At 45.3% G+C, this 17,048-nt stretch overlaps 1 protein-coding gene across 1 annotated transcript; it reads left to right on the forward strand.

Moving 5' to 3' along the window:
• The first annotated feature begins 2,213 nt into the window (after positions 1-2,213).
• Positions 2,214-16,764, forward strand: MEDAG (mesenteric estrogen dependent adipogenesis). The gene is made up of 5 exons (XM_056858613.1): positions 2,214-2,506; positions 11,059-11,168; positions 13,575-13,687; positions 14,904-15,189; positions 16,588-16,764. Exons 1-5 carry the CDS (start codon positions 2,214-2,216, stop codon positions 16,692-16,694), a joined length of 909 nt encoding a protein of 302 aa, XP_056714591.1. The 3' UTR covers positions 16,695-16,764.
• The last annotated feature ends 284 nt before the right edge of the window (positions 16,765-17,048 follow it).

Genomic DNA, 17,048 nt, shown 5'->3' on the forward strand with positions numbered 1-17,048 from the left:
GAGGTCTTTTATGCATGGCTGTTTCACTCGCCGTCACCCCTCCGACCACTTTCGGACTTTGTGTTGATTATGCATGCTGTTTCCAACCAGGTCGCCTCAATCTCCCCCATGTTTTCCCCGCATTTTCAAAATCGAGATAAAACAGGTCTCTGAAAACGCAGACAAAATGCAAGGAAATGCAGGGGGACAGTGAGGCGACCTCTGACTGTCAGAAACGGCAGGCATATCAACACAAAGACCCAAAGTTGTTGGATGGGTGTTGACGGGTGAAACAACCATGCATATAAGACCTGTGACTGGCCCAAGGTCGCCCAGCAGGCTTCATGTGGAGGAGTCGGGAAACAAACCTGGCTCTCCAGATTAGAGACAACTGCTCTTAACCACTATACCACTAACATACAATACCATTGATCCAGGGGTGGTCTTAGTGATTCTGAAGCCCTGGGCAAAATTCAGGATGGGCCCCCCTTTATTCCAACCCAACTCACTCTGAACAAAAATTAAGTGCCCATGTTTTCAAAACGCACATCGTTTTTAAAAGACGCATTTTGTATTTTGACTTTGCTGTATTTTCCACTACCATTTTCTACCATTCCTACCAGCCAAAGTGGTACATCCAGGGAGGGGCCCTAGGAAATTCCCACCAATTAAATGCTCATGTTAATATAGTCATACTGACTTTTCCACTGGAGTTGGCTTCCAAATACAGTTTCCGGTAATCAAGTTTCACACACTTGCTCAGGCCTTGACATCGCCACGCTTACTAGATGACTGGTAACTGAACGTGTGAACTGAGTAATTGCTTTATGGGGTGACATGACAGTTCTGTGTAGTCTATGATGTATATGGCTGATAGGATTTCCAACCTCCAGCTGGTGGCTGGAGATCTCATGCTATTACCACCAATCTCCAGCCAACACAGATCAGTCTACCTGGAGAAAATGACTTTACGGCATTATACACCATTGAAGTCCCTCCCCTCCCAAATCCCGCCCTCTTCAGGCCCCACCCCAAACATCTCCAGGTATTTCCCAACCCAGAGCTGGCAAGCCTAATGGCTCATCGACATGTGCATGTCCTCGCTTGAAATTGTCCCCAAATTATCATTCCTAAACTAGCCCCAATCAAGAGAACGACCATGTGTACGTATGATGTTAGTGCCACCCACAGTAATTAGCAGCTAGTTCCAGGCTGAAGTGCCCTGCATATTATTTTTTGAGTTCTTCACGTCTAGAAGTCACTGCAAAGCCCACATACCTGCTTCGCATTTCTTAAGAGCCCCTTTAACGCGACCTTTTGTATTTGCTCGGCCCCCACCTCGAAGCATCCACTCAAGGAAGCATGAAGAATCACAGCCGCAGGGTTAGCTATGCAAAGGACGATTGCTCATGGCTGTGCAAACGAAGGAACAGGGGAGTTGGGGTGGAATTTGATTACTTTCTCCTCTTGCATCGGGACCGTGAATAGTCATTTTAAAGGGCGGGTTTAAAAAAGCAGCTTTGAACGAGCTTCAAAATCTACCGTGCATAAATGGCACTGTGGCCATGTATGCAATGAAGGTTTTGCCTTGGCTTTGCGGCTCTTTAAAAGTGCATTTTCCCCATCCAGATTCTCAAAACTCAAAAAATAAGCCCCCATGCAGAGTTTTGAGAATTCGGATGGGGAAAACGTGCATCGAGAGAGCTGCAAATCCAAGGCCAAACCTCCCGTGCATCAGTGGCCCGAGTAAAAACGCGCAAGGTGGGTTTTGTCAGCATTGTACACCCGCGTCTGTTAATGTTGCTGGGATGGATTTCTATGGCACGAAAGCTCATACCCTGCCAGAAAATATTGTTGCTAGTCTTGAAGGTGCTACTGGACTCTTGCTGTTTTCTACTGTGACACAACTGTAGGCGTGTGATCGTGCTGGAGAAAGACTCGACGGCGCCAGGAGGAGGAGGAGGAGGGAACCGGCAGCCCGTCTTTTGCAAAGGGCGGAGGCGGCTCGCGGGCCAAGTTCAAGAGCTTGGGGCGGCCTGGAAAAGCCGGCCGCTCTGGGCGAGGAAGGGAGCCGTATAAAAACCTCGGCGGGCTTTCCTCTCCGCTTCTTGCTCCGAGTTGTCTCGTGGCGTGGAGGCGGAGCTGCGTCCCGGAGCGCCTCTCGCCAGCCAGCTCAGGGGCCCGACGGCGGCGCTGCCCTCCTCCTCCTCCTCCCCCTCCCCCCTTCACTCGCCATGGCTGTCTGGAGCGGCCCCGATTCGGCCGCGGGGGGCTCGGCCCGGCCCAGCTTGACCTCGGTCTCGTCGGGGGAGCTGCAGAGCGTGCGCACGTGCAACTGCGAGCTGGCCCTGCTGCCGCTGCGCCAGCTGCTGCTCCTGCAGCCCGACGCCTTCCAGCTGAAGGGGGACACCCTGGCCCTGCTGGACCCGCCCCGCGGCCGGCCCGGGGGGGGCTTCACGGTGCTCAGCGACGGCTCCCTTGACGTGGACGGGCAGCGCCTCTGCCGCCTCACCGGCTACTTCAAGAGGTAACCCTTTGTTTAGGGAGCCGCTGGAGGAAGACCCGCCAGCCTTGCTCGGGGGTGTTAGGGGCGAGGGGGTGTCAGCGGGTAAGGTCCCCCCCCATTCGGTTTCTAGGGCAGGCGCAGCCCCCCTCCCTCCATCACCTGACAAACTGCACCTGCTGAATTTCTACCTGTCGTGCAGCTGGAAACAGGCACTGAAGTTCCTTTCTCAGGGAATACAGACGGCAATTGATCCAGCCGCCCCCAAAGACCTGGGCCCGAGGCAGCTCGCAAGCACCTGGTCAAACATTCATTGGTCAAGAGTCCAGTAGCACCTTAAAGACTAACAAAAATATTTTCTGGTAGGGTATGAGCTTTCGTGAGCCACAGCTCACTTAGTCTTTAAGGTGCTACTGGACTCTTGCCCTTTTCTACTACTGCAGACAGACTCACACGGCTACCCGCTGTGAATTATATTCATTGGTCATTTATGCATGGGAGGTTTTGCCTTGGGGTTGCCGCTCTCTAGATGAATGTTTTCCCCATCCGAATTCCCAAAACTAAAAAAACAAGATCCCATGCAGAGTTCTGAGAATTCAGATGGGGAAAATGTGAATCTAGAGAGTGGCAAAGCCGCCCATGCATAAATGGCCTTTGGCTGTGGTGTGAAACGAGTGGGCCGTTTGTTGCCTGGAGAAATGTGTCGGATGCCCACTTTTCCCCCCAAAAGTGGTTCAATTCTGTTGTTAACAATAGAAGTACCTCCCCTCTGCCCCGTTCAGGCTGCCCCTTAGAGAAGATTAAGGATGCTTTTGCTGTTTTTTTGTTTTCCTAAGGCTGATATTCTAAGATAGCGGTGTTAAGCAGGACTAGTCAAACCTACTTTGGTCCATTGAATGAGTCTAATTCCCAGAAAAGTGTGTTTAGGTTTGTATTGTAAGTTCTGGTTGTAGAAAACGGAGAAGAGCACGGCCTCTTTGAGTTCCTATTGGGGAGAAAGGTGGGATGTGAATGAAGTACAGTTATAAACAAAACATGTGAATGTGTACAGTGACTTTTCCCCACTTTCCAAGACAATGGAGGCTGGCAGAGGTTACTTGATGGTGAAGTTGTGTGTGTGTTAAGTGCCGTCAAGTCGCTTCCGACTCATGGCGACCCTATGAATGAAAGCCCTCCAAAATGTCCTATCTCTGACAGCCCTGCTCAGATCCTGCAAATTGAAGGCCGTGGTGAAGTTAGCTAGTCGAAAAGGTGGTGTGTCCCTGGTGGAACACATCCTAGTCCTATTCTTGAAAAACCAGCTTTGAAAAGGTCTCTTGCCTATTCCCCTGTGTGAGGTACAGGAGAATGGTGGCAGGACGGAGGTGGCTGCTTTGTGAAAAGAGGACCTTTACCCTACTGTTTTCAAGGTTTCCCAGCCATATTTTGATAACATGTTTGACCGGGTTGTGTGAGTCCTATGAACATACTGCTATAGCCGTCTTGTCTCAATGTAAGTTGCACATTTAGGGACAGTATATCTCTTATTATCAGGGGCAGGATGGGAAACCACAGGGAATGGCCAATTCTCCTCCTCCAGCATGGTGTAGTGGTTAAGAGCGATGGTTAGGAGTGGTGGACTCTAATCTGGAGAACTGGGTTTGATTCCCCACTTCTCCACATGAGCGGCAGAGGCAAATCTGGTGAACTGGGTTGGTTTCCCCACTCCTCCACATGAAGCCATCTGGGTGACCTTGGGCCAGTCACAGCTCTCTTACAGCTCTTTCAACCCTACCTACAAGGCGTCTGTTGTGGGGAGGGAAGGTGATTGTAAGCCGGTTTAATTCATTCCTTAAGTGGTAGAGAAAATTGGAATATAAAAACCAGCTTTTATAATCTTCTTCTCCTCCTCCTTCCTCCTCACTGCTTCTTGGGGGCATCTGGCTCATTGTGGATGAAAATGACTCACTGGAATGAAACAGCCCTTGATGTGGTGGTGTGGTGGCGGTGGAAAGTGCTGTCAAGTCACAGCTGACGTATAGTAATCCCATAGGGGGGGGAGTAGTAAATATAAACAAACAAAGCAATCTGAAAGGGGCATGCTTACATAACAATCATAGCTGAGATTTAAAAAATCTGAGATTTCCTGAGAAATCCCATAGTGCTCAATGGTGTCTAGTCCTAAGAAACGTACATAGGGTTGTAGCTGTGGTCCGTATGTGATACTCCTAATATTCAATCATTCTAATTCTTTTTGAGACAATTAAAAACACTCTTATTGTCTTTGCCTCTACCTAATTGGCAGAGGAGGCTGTAGTTCTAACGGCTGCGGGGCTATTGTGCCCATTGTACTGGAGTGTTTGTTTTCATTGTAGCATTGCTTTCTGCATTCCTCAGATAAAAGCCCTGAAAACACTCACTGTCCCTTCTTGTGTATAAAATACTCAATCTGACGTGTCATCTCAATGCTATTTAGACTTTGTTTATATGATGGGTGGGGTGGGTGTGCCATCCTTGTTTCAAAGAGCCTATTTGCCCTCCGGATTTTGCTCTCTCTTGTCCCATAAGATGAGGTTTGGCCTCTTTGCAAAGATCATTGTGGGGATGGGACTCTCAGTGCTGGAACTAACAGACTGGCTGTACAAGGTTGTTCTTGCAGCAAGCTCTGGTAAGAAAGACAGAGACAAAACCTTCTGCTGAGCGTCCCACCCTGGGACAGGCGCTGTGTGCAGGACTAGAGCAATGGAACAAAGAAGACCCGCTGGGAATGAGGCAGTGCCTGATAACATTACCGAGATCAGGTTGGGAGTACATGTAATTTAACTGAGCTTTAAAATTTGACTTCTGGCCTGAAGGGTTCCGTAAAAGATGGTTGTTGCTGCTCGCTTGGGCTGATCCCTGTATAAAAAGACACATTTCAAATGTTCCAAAAGACACATTCCAATGCGCATAGATAGGGTTGTAGCTTTGGAAATGTTCCAAAAGACACATTCCAAAGGAGGAGGAAGAACCTTGTTAACTGATGGTATTGCCAACTCTCAAACTTCACACTGAACAGTTAACCGAAGTCTGGCTATATCTCCTATTTGGAGGAAATGCAAATTTAGTTTATGTTAATTATGCAGGAAGCTTTGAATACCCAAAATTCTTTTGAGAGAGAAGTGTCTCAAAACAGGAGAAGGGTGTCTTTTTTGGCCTCTGAATTAATAACCAAATTTGGAGTTTTCCACTAGAAGAAGAATTGGTTTTTATATGCCAACTTTCTCTACCACTTAAGGAAGACTCAAACCGGCTTACAATCACCTTCCCTTCCCCTCCCCACAACAGACAACCTGTGAGGTTGGTGGGGCTGAGAGAGCTGTAATTTGCCCAAGGTCACCTAGCTGGCTTCGTGTGTAGGAATGGGGAAACCAACCTGGTTCACCAGATTAGCCTCCACCGCTCATGTGGAGGAGTGGGGAATCAAACCCGGTTCCCTAGGTCAGACTCCACCGCTCCAAACCACCGCTCTTAACGACTACACCACGCTGGCTCCCACTACTACTTGATGCACTACTTCCTGTAGTTCCATCTGTTTCGCTTTTCTGGAAGATGGCTAGCTCTTTAGTCCATTGATGCATACAAATGATGCATATACAATGTCGTAGACCAGGGGTGGGGAACCTTTTTTCTGCCAAGGGCCATTTGGATATTTATGACATCATTCGTGGGCCATACAAAATTACCAGTTTAAAAATTAGCCTGCTGTATTTGGTCAAACATTTAGCCAAGAGGCACGACCGGAGATGGCTCGAAGTGTCTGCCACGTAGAGCGACTTGCTTTTGAGCTCTGCCGTCCCTAGCTGGGCCCAAGAGATTCAGGCAGGGGAGCATCCTTCTGAGCTAGAGATAAGCCAGGACCCATGGAGGGCCTGACCAAACGATTTCGTGGGCCTTATACGGCCCCCAGGCCTGACGTTCCCCACCCCTGTCGTAGACTGTTCCTTTCCTCTCTTGACGCAGTTGCTAGACTGCAACCTTGCAGCCTGATTGGTGTACAGAGACTATCGGTGTAATCCTGAGCAAGCCTGCTTGGAATCATACTGAAATCTGATTAATGGGACCTACTCCCAGGAAAGCATTCTTAGGATAGCACATATGTAACTGCATGTGATGTTGAGTGATTCCCCCACCCCAGCACACTGGTATATCCCCAGGGTCTTGCTGCATTCCTCATCGTATTGATCTTTGTAAATCACCTACATACAAATAGCCAAGTAAACCAAATCTGAGGATACTTAAATCTGGTGACTGGAGCTGTAAACGGCCTAGACAGATCTTTTTACAAACCTAGGTTTGCAGAAAAATGTGAAATCTAAAAATAAAAAAATTGGTGTTTTTTTTTTTAAACCTGTAAATGATAAAAGGAGTGCCTGTAGCTTAAAGCAGTGGATTCTCTCAGTGGCTCTTGCTAGGCAACCACAGTATTCCAGGCTGGGTTTCTGTGAGTAAAAAGGCAGGAGGCAGGGCCATTTCCAGGTCTGGCTAGGGTTGCCAGCACCAGGTTGGAAAATTCCTGGAGGTTTTGTGAGGGAATCTGAGGAGGGCAGGGTTTGGGGTTGGGAAAGGCCTCAGCCGGATATAATACCATAGAGTCCACCCTCCAGAGCAGCCATTTTCTCCAAGGGGACAGATCACTGTCATCCGGAGTTCAGTGGTAATTCTGGGAGATTTCTAGGTCCCACCCGGAGGTTAGCAGCCCTAGGCCGGGCAGGAACCTATGGGTGACTTGATACCATCCAACTCATATGACTCAACTAGGGTTGGCTGATTGCTTCTGTTCAAGAGCAGCCACTTGATGAAAGACAGTGTAATGTAGCAGTCAGAGCTTTAGACTAGGTTCCAGGAGACCCAGATTCAAATTCCCATCTTGCTGTGGAAGCTCACTGGGTGATTTTGGACCAGTCACATACTTTCAGACAGAATAAGAAGACGAGGAGGAAGAAGAGTTGGTTTTTAAATGCCAATTTCCCCTACCTTTTAAGGAGAATCAAACCAGTTTACAATCTCCTTCCCTGCCTCTCCCCACAACAGACACTTTGTGAGGTAAGTGAGGCTGAGAGAGTTTGAAGAGAACTGTAACTAGCCCAAGGACATCCAGCTGGCTTCATGTGTAGGAGAAAGGTGGGGTATCAGTGAGGTAAATAAATAATAAAACTGAATATGGGAGGCAAATAAAAGTTGGATGGTGAATGGCTGCGAAGGAGGGAATGATGCAGGGAAAGGGGAGAGAATTAAAGCACTGGCAGAAAGAAATCAATTAAAAATAAAACTCACAAGGTAGAAACACCTGCACTGTTACTACTCATAACAGTTTTCAGGTCTGAATACAAAATTCGTCGCCTTGCCTTTCTAGGTAACATTGCCAAAAGCAGTAGGAAGTTTGGGTTTCCCAGCCTTGTGCTTATTGGCCAGTCAACCAACACCAATTTAAAAAACTACACAATTTTACCATGGGCTAATTTGCATCTTGAACTTTGCAAGTTAATCTGTTTTTCAGAGAATAAATAGCTGGCTGTGGTTAGCCAGAACAATGACTCATGTGAACATGTGTTCCACCCATCCTACTTTTCCTATGTCTGTCTTGTATCCTGCCCTGCGCCATTGATGTTCCAGAAGCCACATTCTCTGTGGCTAATGAACGAACCTGGCTGTTCTATGCTACTGTGTGCCTGCAGTGCATTAACCATTATAGTTTTAAAACCGTAATAGCAATAATCGCTGGAGGGGGTGGGTAGGGTGTTTGCCATTAAGTGGAATATGTTCTCCTAAATGGTGGAGCACATGCAAGATTAGAAATTTACATAGTGTGAAATTGAGTAAAATTGGTCTGGCAGAAAAACAACCTTGCTTTAACAAATGTTATAATGTGTTTATAGAAATATCTGTAATGGGCTTTGCACACTGGTGTTTAACTGATCTAATTATGTAAGCCAAGCAATTTTTGCATCTCGTGCAAGTTTAGTGCCTTCTCAGCCTTTTATATTTGCTTGGACAGAGACACGGGAGGAAATGCTAACAATGGTAATTTTGAGACAAATTACCCATGTTCCTTGTTAAACAATCCTTGATATGTTTGAAACCAAGTCCGTTTTTTAAATGACTACAGAGTTCTGATTTTGGCACATGCTTATAATACTTCATGAGGTTGTTCAATGATTGTAACATATGCTAACCTGCTGATTTATGATTACACAGGCAGGGATTAAATATCTAGTCAGTGCCTTGACCTTTTTTGGCTTTTCAAGAGCTCTTCCAAATTCCTTGTGATATGCCCAAGAAATAGGGTTGCCAGGACCCTCTTCGCAACCAGCAGGAGGTTTTTGGGGTGGAGCCTGAAAAGGGTGGGGTTTGGGGAGGGGAGGAAGTCCAATGCCATAGAGTCCAATTGCCAAAGCGGCCATTTTCTCCAGGTGAACTGATCTGTCAGCTGGAGATCAGTTGTAATAACAGGAGATCTCCAGCTAATACCTGGTGGTTGGCAACCTTACCAAGAAACACCTTTGTAAATCAGTATCCACTGTAGCATAGCTCCCTTCGTGCTGTTGGGTAAGGTGAGAGGGTTTGGGCTGCATGGAAGAGATATGTCACATGCATAGAGGATTGCTGTTTCTCTGAGCACAAGGGAACTAGTTGCACAAGTCTTTTCCTAGCCAAGAAACCTAAATAAGAGGACTCTGGATATTTTAAAATTAAGGACTGCATGCAGTGCAACAGATTGTAAGAGGCTCAAATGTGTTTTATTGTGTCCTGGGATGAAAGTAGTGTAAGATTGGGTAGCCTAACCAAGCTAGTTTAGTCAAAACTGCTTGGCTAGAAGCAACATCAACTTTGTCCTTTTTACTTCTTTGGAACTACTCCAAAGTAAGTGGTTTGGGTGAAGTTCAAATTTTCAACGTTGCTGAAGAAGTAGTTCTGGAATACATGGAATGAGAAAGGGGAAGGGTGACACATCCTTAACCACATGTAATACTCATAATTTTATGGCGATGTTTTTGTTTTTAACAAATTGCTAAGTTGAAAAGGAGAGCCTTCAAAACAGGAGATGTGGCAATTTCCTGCCTCGTGATGCAGACTAGTTACTTCAAACATAAAAATTGGACTCTGTTTTCTAGATAAAGGTAGTCCTATCTCATATGTACTTTAACCCACTGACGTAAATGCCACTCGAAGGTCGAAAAAACAACAATATAATACAAAATCTAGGTTGGTAAACTTTTTCTTAAACTCTGTCTTGTGTTAAGGCCACAGGGTAATTCTACTAATTATTTTATTTTAGAAGACTGACGAAGTATTGAGGCTGTTGGCTCAAGGGCACCCATAAAGAATGCAAGCTGGGATTTTCTTACCAGATTGCTTTTTGTGATGGCAATTGTCTTCTCAGCCAGTCTTCTCTTTCCTTCGCGGAATAAAATTTTGATTTTTGTATTGTAGAAAAGACAGTGTCTTGTGTTTTGAACAGTCTTTCTCTAAAATACCGTGTTTCCCCGAAAATAAGACATACCCATAAAATAAGCTGTAGCAGCATTTCTAAACATTTGCTTAATATAAGCCATACCCCGAAAATAAGGCACCCCGGGGCTGGTGTGGAGAAGATCAGGAGGAGATCAGCTGAGAAGATGCAGTCTCCCGTGGCTGCTTCAAAGGCCCTGCAACCAGCGCGCCCGGGGCTGGGGTGGAAAAGACCAGGAGGAGCCCAGCTCAGCAGAGGCGGTCTCCCGCAGCCGCTTCAAAGGGTCTGCAACCAGCGCGCCCGGGCCTCTGGGGACGGGGAAGACAGGAGGAGCCCAGCTGAGCAGATGCAGTCTCCCGCGGCCACTTCAAAGGCCCGGCAACCAGCGCGCCTGGGCCTCTGGGGGCGGGACCGGAAGGGGGTGGTAAGGGGAGAACGGGAGCCGAGAGGGAGGACAGTTCTGATTCCCTCGGAATAAGACATCCCCTGAAAATAAGCCATAGTGTGTCTTCTTGAGGAAAAATAAATATAAGACAGTGTCTTATTTTCGGGGAAACACGGTAGTAAGAATCGCAGGGCAACCTTTAACAGGCCTGTTTCTCTTCTAGAAGGAGATCCGAAGTGTGTTTGTAATAGTTTGTTCCTTCTACAAATATACATGTTGAACAAACATTGAGACTACAGAAGTCAGCGAATAGGTAGTAACTGTCAGAACAGTTTTTCCAATCCAGAACTACTTGCAAATGTTCACAACTCCAGACATTTTAGTTCTACTGTAAGACAGCCAAAGAGGGTTCACCTCTAAAAAGTGGGATGCACGCAAAAATAGTTCCAAAAACAAAAGCCCATTAACAGAGGGAGGACCTACAGTCCACTGTGATCTGAAGTGTTGATTTGCCACAAGGGGCTTCCTTTTTCTTTTTCTAAGCATTGGCAACACTGCAAATAAGCAGTAAGATTATTAACAGTTTTATTTTTAAACATTTATACAGGTTGAGTTAATCTGTTGACTTCTATATTTCTGGGCATTTTTATGGTTGACTTTGTGAGATTACCCATGAATACTAATTTATACTTACAATCAAATGTTTAATCTCTGGAACAGGCATGTGGAACTCAACACCCACTATGATTACAAAAACTACCGAGAGACTATACTGGGCCGTCCATTGGTATTCTTCATTAATGTCCGAACAAAATATAATTCTTCAAAAGGTATGTGTGAGTAAACCTCTTTTTAAAAAAAAATGCATATGTTGAGATTGTTTAGCTTATAACACTAATAGATCTTTGATATAAACTGGTATAGTTGAATTCAGAACATTTATGACCTTTAAGAGAGCCTGTGTGGTTAAGGTGTTGGACTAGGACCTGGAAAACCCAGGTTCGAATCCGCATTCGCACCATGGAAACTTGCTGGGTGACCGTGGGCCAGTCACACACTCTCAGCTCTGACCCTGGCTAGTATTTGGATGGGAGACCTCCAAGGAATACCAGGGTAATGACATGGAGGCAGGCAATGGCATACAACCTCTAAAGGTCTCTCATCTTGAAAACCGTACAGGGTCGCCATAAATCAGCTGTGACATGACGGCAAAAAAAGCAATTTAAAATTAATGCACTGCGTTGGTTTCTGAAAAATGGCAATTTTGAGCCTATAATATTGTGCATTGAAACACTCTCCTTTTGTACTGGCTTGTGAAACATCCCTCAGAAAGAGGCATAATTACATTTGCACAGCAGTTTAACTGTTTTAGGTTGCTGATAATTTCCCGGGCTAATAATTAGCTGGACTGAAATGTGTTACCTCACAGCTGGGTCCTTTGTGGACAAGTAGAGCTGCTTAATTTGAAAATCTGACCTTAATTAGATTGGCCTCTTTGAGGACTTGTAAGAACTGCTAGGCTTGCTATGTTGATAGATCATAGAACTAGGATTGGTGAGGTATAAAATGTGAATAGCAACAAGATGGCATTATTAGTAAGCCTTTTTAGATTGTTATGTCCACAATGATCTGGCTTTTGCAAGGACAAGGATGTAAAGAAAGACGGTAGAGAAAGTCCCACCCCCCTCTCTCACACTAGAACTCACAGGGTCACAAAGAAATTGAGGAGATTAAAATCAAACAGAAGTACTATTTCGTATAGTGTATGTGAAAGTGTCATAGGTTGCAGGGAGAACCACTACCTTAGACGGCTTTTAAAGTGGATTAGACAAATTCAAGGGGGATATGTCAAATGAATATTGTCTGAGAATGAAACAAAGCCCCATGTTTGGTGACAGATTCTCTGGAAACCAGTGTTTTGGGGGGAGGGGGGATAACAAGGGCCCTCTATGTCTTGCTTCCCCAGGGCACCTGGTCAGCCGGTGTCATGGGCCCTGCCATGGGAGCTGAGGACTCAGAGGACTCTGAAGCTGAAGTGGAGGAACAGGTTGCCTCTGGGCCTTCAGTACCTCCATTGCAGTCAGTAGCACAGGAGCCTGAAATAACTCAGCAGGAATCACAGCTAGGCAGAGAGATGGAACAAGGGCAGACAGAAGCTACTCTTCCCCCAACCCCTGCAGCAGAAGCTGAGAATGGCAGCCCTCCAAGCTCACCTGAACCTGATAGGCATATCAAGACTCGACAGCGTGTGGTTTTGCAGGGGAAAAGGAGGAGTGCTCGCTTGGAGAGGCTAAACAGATAGAGAACTGGTGCTGAGTCTTTTCAGGATGAAGCCTAGCTTGGAAGTGCACTGACTGATAAAGGCAGTGCAGGCATGCTTTCACTTTGCGGAAGCAACTGTGCAGTTTCACTGTGTTCCTGCTACTGCCTCTGATTGATCTTTCCGGCTGTTGACTCCTGCCTGCTTTGACGACGCCTCTGACTTCTGACCCTGGTAGATAGCATAATCTTTGTCGCCTGCTCCGAAAGGGGCTAAATACCTCCCGCATGTCTGAGGACTGCGGGCACCGCCCAGCCCTTGACCTACGCCAGCACAGCCACTTTGTGAAAAAGGTTGTAGAGTCAGATGGACAAGTGGTCTGATTCGGGCTGCTCTTACGTTCTCTTCAAGCTAGTTGGAGTGCTCAGGTGGGTCATGGAACCTGCCTGCTGGCTTAAGATTCAGTGTATAAAGTATCAGCTCACTGAGTCTTACCTGTGTCAGTATGCATTAAAGTAACTCCCAAGCCTCTATGAAAATCATGATCACTAATGGAAGCAGCAAAAGAAGTCAACTTTACCAATCCAGCCTCCAAATGCTACTTGGAACAGGCAAGATTTGAGCTCCTGTCAAGAGCCAAGAAGAAGCTAACCCTGAGATCCACAGGGAAGCTATTTCACTCCCTGATCCATTTGCAGTAAAGACCCAACTGTTAATTTAACTTTTAGTAATTAAGGCAAATGAAGTAGGACCTGTTTAGAGGATCTTAGCCAGCATGGGGGTTCATTCTGGGAACAGCAGTCTCTAATATATGTTTGTCCCAAGCCACAAAGGGCTGTAATGAGAAGCTTAAATGTCCACCAATATGTTTTTGGCAAATCTGTTATTTGCTTAGATTTGAATACAGTATCTGCAACCTTCTGATGCTCATATCTGCTTTTATTTTAAGTAGTAACAATTTTCCCTTAATCACTAGAAAAAACATATGCTTTGCTTGTGAACCCTCGGCACCCTAAAATGAGAAGACAGATAGAGAATGGCATGAACAATATTATATCCTCTGTATTTGGAGAAAGCTACAAACTTAAGGTAAGTCAGGCAGGGGATGTTAGTTTGCAGATGTTCATTCTTCACTTCATACTGTTATCTAACCAATTGGGCAAAGAACAATGATTTCTGCTCTAAACTTGCAAAGTAGTCCTTTCTCTTGCCCTAGCATCTGTAAAAAGGTAAAAGGTAAAGGTCCCCTGTGCAAGCACCGGGTCATTCCTAACCCATGGGGTGACGTCACATCCTGACATTTCCTAGGCAGATTTTGTTTACGGGGTGGTTTGCCAGTGCCTTCCCTAGTCATCTTCCCTTTACCCCCAGCAAGCTGGGTGCTCATTTTACCAACCTCGGAAGGATGGAAGGCTGAGTCAACCTTGAGCCGACTACCTGAAACCAACTTCTGTTGGGATCGAACTCAGGTCGTGAGCAGAGCTTGGACTGCAGTCTGCAGCTTACCACTCTGTGCAACGGGGCTTCTAGCATCTGTATCACCATAATTTCCAAAATACAATAGAAATCCTGCTTTTACCTGAGGCTAACCAACTGTATGTAATGCTGGCCTCTGTTGGAAATGCAATGAATATAATTGTAGCTGGTAATATAATATTGTTTTCCTACATATAGGTGCAGATATACTACATTCAGCTTCAATAGTTTTTGCTTGCACCATTGTAGCTGTGTGCAGTGCATCAGCTATTCTGTGATTATCGCCAAAAGTGGCACAAAAATGGCTTTTAATTTGAGGCATAACTTTAGGGGTTAAACATGTTTTCCTGTGCATTTTTTTTTTGTAATTGCAAAACCTTAGGCTCTAGTATTTTTACTACTGCTCAGAGACATCCTAGAGTATAGATGTTAAGCCATTTTTTCATTCCTTAAAATATGATGTACTCTAAAGTGCTGGGTTTGTCTTTTTTTTGTGACTTTGACTGGGGTTTTGAAGGAGCGACCAAATGGTGTATCTCCAGCTTTAACTAGCATTTTGCACAGATAATAGAGTATTTATTAGTTACACTTGCAATGCAAATACTATTGAAACGTAACAAAATTCTCAGGTTTAGTAAGGCAGCCAGACTATAGTGTTTTTCCTGCATGTAGCAGATTAATATAGTATTGGCCTATCAATCTGACATAAATCTATAATACTGATAAGGAGTCTGACACCCAAATCTTTGTTGTACTTTACAATTCTGTTTTTGAACAGAGATCTTCCATTACAACATTTTAAACGTATCTTAATTCCTCTTTTTTACAGTTTGATTTTCAAGATGCTGTAAGGAAATTCTTTCCTTCAGGAACCCATCTGGTTAACGGCGAGAACTTGAGCTTTTCCTACGAGTTTAAATCCGATGCCTTATTTGATTTCTTTTATTGGTTCGGGATCAGCAAAAACACTGTCTCAGTGAAAGGGCAAGTTCTTAATTTGTCAAGTACCAATACAGAGAAGAAGGAAATGATAACAAAGTTTCTGGATAAAATGAGCGAACCTAATCTACGTTCTCACAGCTTTTCAGACAGAAAGTTCAGTGTTACCTCCAGAAGTAAGTTGATGCTTTATCTGTGACAAGCATGACTTAGGTTTTGTAGAAATGTTTGATAAAAGTAAAAATAAGAGGGACAGAAAACTGCAAACGGTAAGAATTGAAGGACTTAACTTGTGTTCTTTGGGATGTAATCCTGTTCTCATATGCTGCTCGGTTATATAGCATCTTGTAAGCTTTGTGGAATGTAAATTATTTTTAATGACGTTTTACTAAAGCTGCAATCTTGTGCACACTTATCTGGGAGTAAGACCCATTGAACAGAGTAGGATTTATTTATGAGCAAATTGTCACAGACTAGGGCTGAAACTCTGTATTTTCTTGCATTTTAAGGATTTAAGAAATAACCTAATCTTTAAAGACTTCCTTTATTTCATCACCTTTCTTTGCATCCAGTATTCAACTTGCTCGTGACCCTTGCTGTCATCACTCCTGAATTTATGGCCCCAGTTTACCAACCCAATTTACAAGCAGCGGTTGCTGCTTTCAGCCATTCATGCTTTCCCTTTCACTCTGGGGATAATACCATCTTCTCCCCCTTCCCCACTTTCTGCAGTTTCAAGAAACCGCAGCTTTTGCCTCTGTAGGTCTACTTTACCAAATCATTTCAGTCTCTGCTGTTGCGAGGAAGAGTGTTTCCTGCCAAAGATACACACTGAAGCCCCCAAGGAACTGTTTTCATTTCTTAAGAAGAGTTGGTTTTTATATGCCAACTTGCTTTACAATCACCTTCCCTTCCCCGCAACAGACACCCTGTGAGGTAGGTGGGGCTGAGAGAGCTCTAACTTGCCCAAGGTCACCCAGCTGGCTTCGTGTGTAGGACTGGGGAAACAAATCCAGTTCACCGCCTCCGCCACTCACATGGAGGAGTGGGGAATCAAACCCGGTTCTCCAGATCAGAGCCCACCACTCCAAGCCACTGCTCTTAACCACTGCACCATACAGACTGAAATATTTTCCTTACTACTTTTTTTCCAGAGCAATATTTGCTCATAGCCAAAATGATGACTGTCCTGCATGCATCACTTCCTGCATTTAAGGCCACTAGGGAAAGTCCACATGGGCTGAGGGGGGTCTGGGCAGCTGCTCCCCCCCCCCAGGATCCTCGCTGATCCTGGGGCAGCCCTGTGCAGGCATAGTGGCAGTCACAGTGGGCAGGTGGTAGTTGCTGCTGCCACCTCAGCAAGCTGGTGACCCCCCCCACCTCATGCAAGACAGGCAGGAGAAAGCAGCTGTCATCCCACATGAGGAGGCTTCCCTCCCCTCTTTGTGGGGGGGGGGAGGCCAGGGGGTAGAGCCCTTTTCCATAGCTGTTTTGGCTTCTCAGTCCACCCCTACTTCTTGCCTTCAGGATTTTCTGAAACCCGTGGTAATTTTATTCATCATATTTTCTTGTAGGTTCAGTAGATGACGTGTTCAACAGTAACTTAACACCACAGCCATCTTTTATGGAGTCACCTTTCACGGTCTGGACAATTTCAGCAGTTCAGGAGCCTGAAGTCTGACTGAATAAAGTAGTCAGGTGTGCATAAGTGGAAGAAATGCATTGGATAAAGAAGGGATACACAATGGTAGAACTATCCTTATTGCAGAATTACAAGGAGTTACCAAAAAGGAATTTTTGTTCTCTTTTGTGCGTTGCCTAATATAGAAGGTTTTTGCATTCCAGCCATTTTCTTTGCTTGAGGAGCAATCTTCTCTGACTTTCAAATGGCACCCTCCGGAGTTAACTCTCAGCACTAAATGCTGTTTTCACATGGTAGAGCTTTCTTGAGATAAGCTGTTTCACTTGAATACAGATCAAAAGAAATGATTAGCGTGGTTACAATATCTGTTTGCAAGTTTTAAGGGCATCCTTG

This window comes from Euleptes europaea, chromosome 12, assembly GCF_029931775.1.
Source record: "Euleptes europaea isolate rEulEur1 chromosome 12, rEulEur1.hap1, whole genome shotgun sequence".
In the NCBI taxonomy this organism is placed as follows: Eukaryota; Metazoa; Chordata; class Lepidosauria; order Squamata; family Sphaerodactylidae; genus Euleptes; species Euleptes europaea.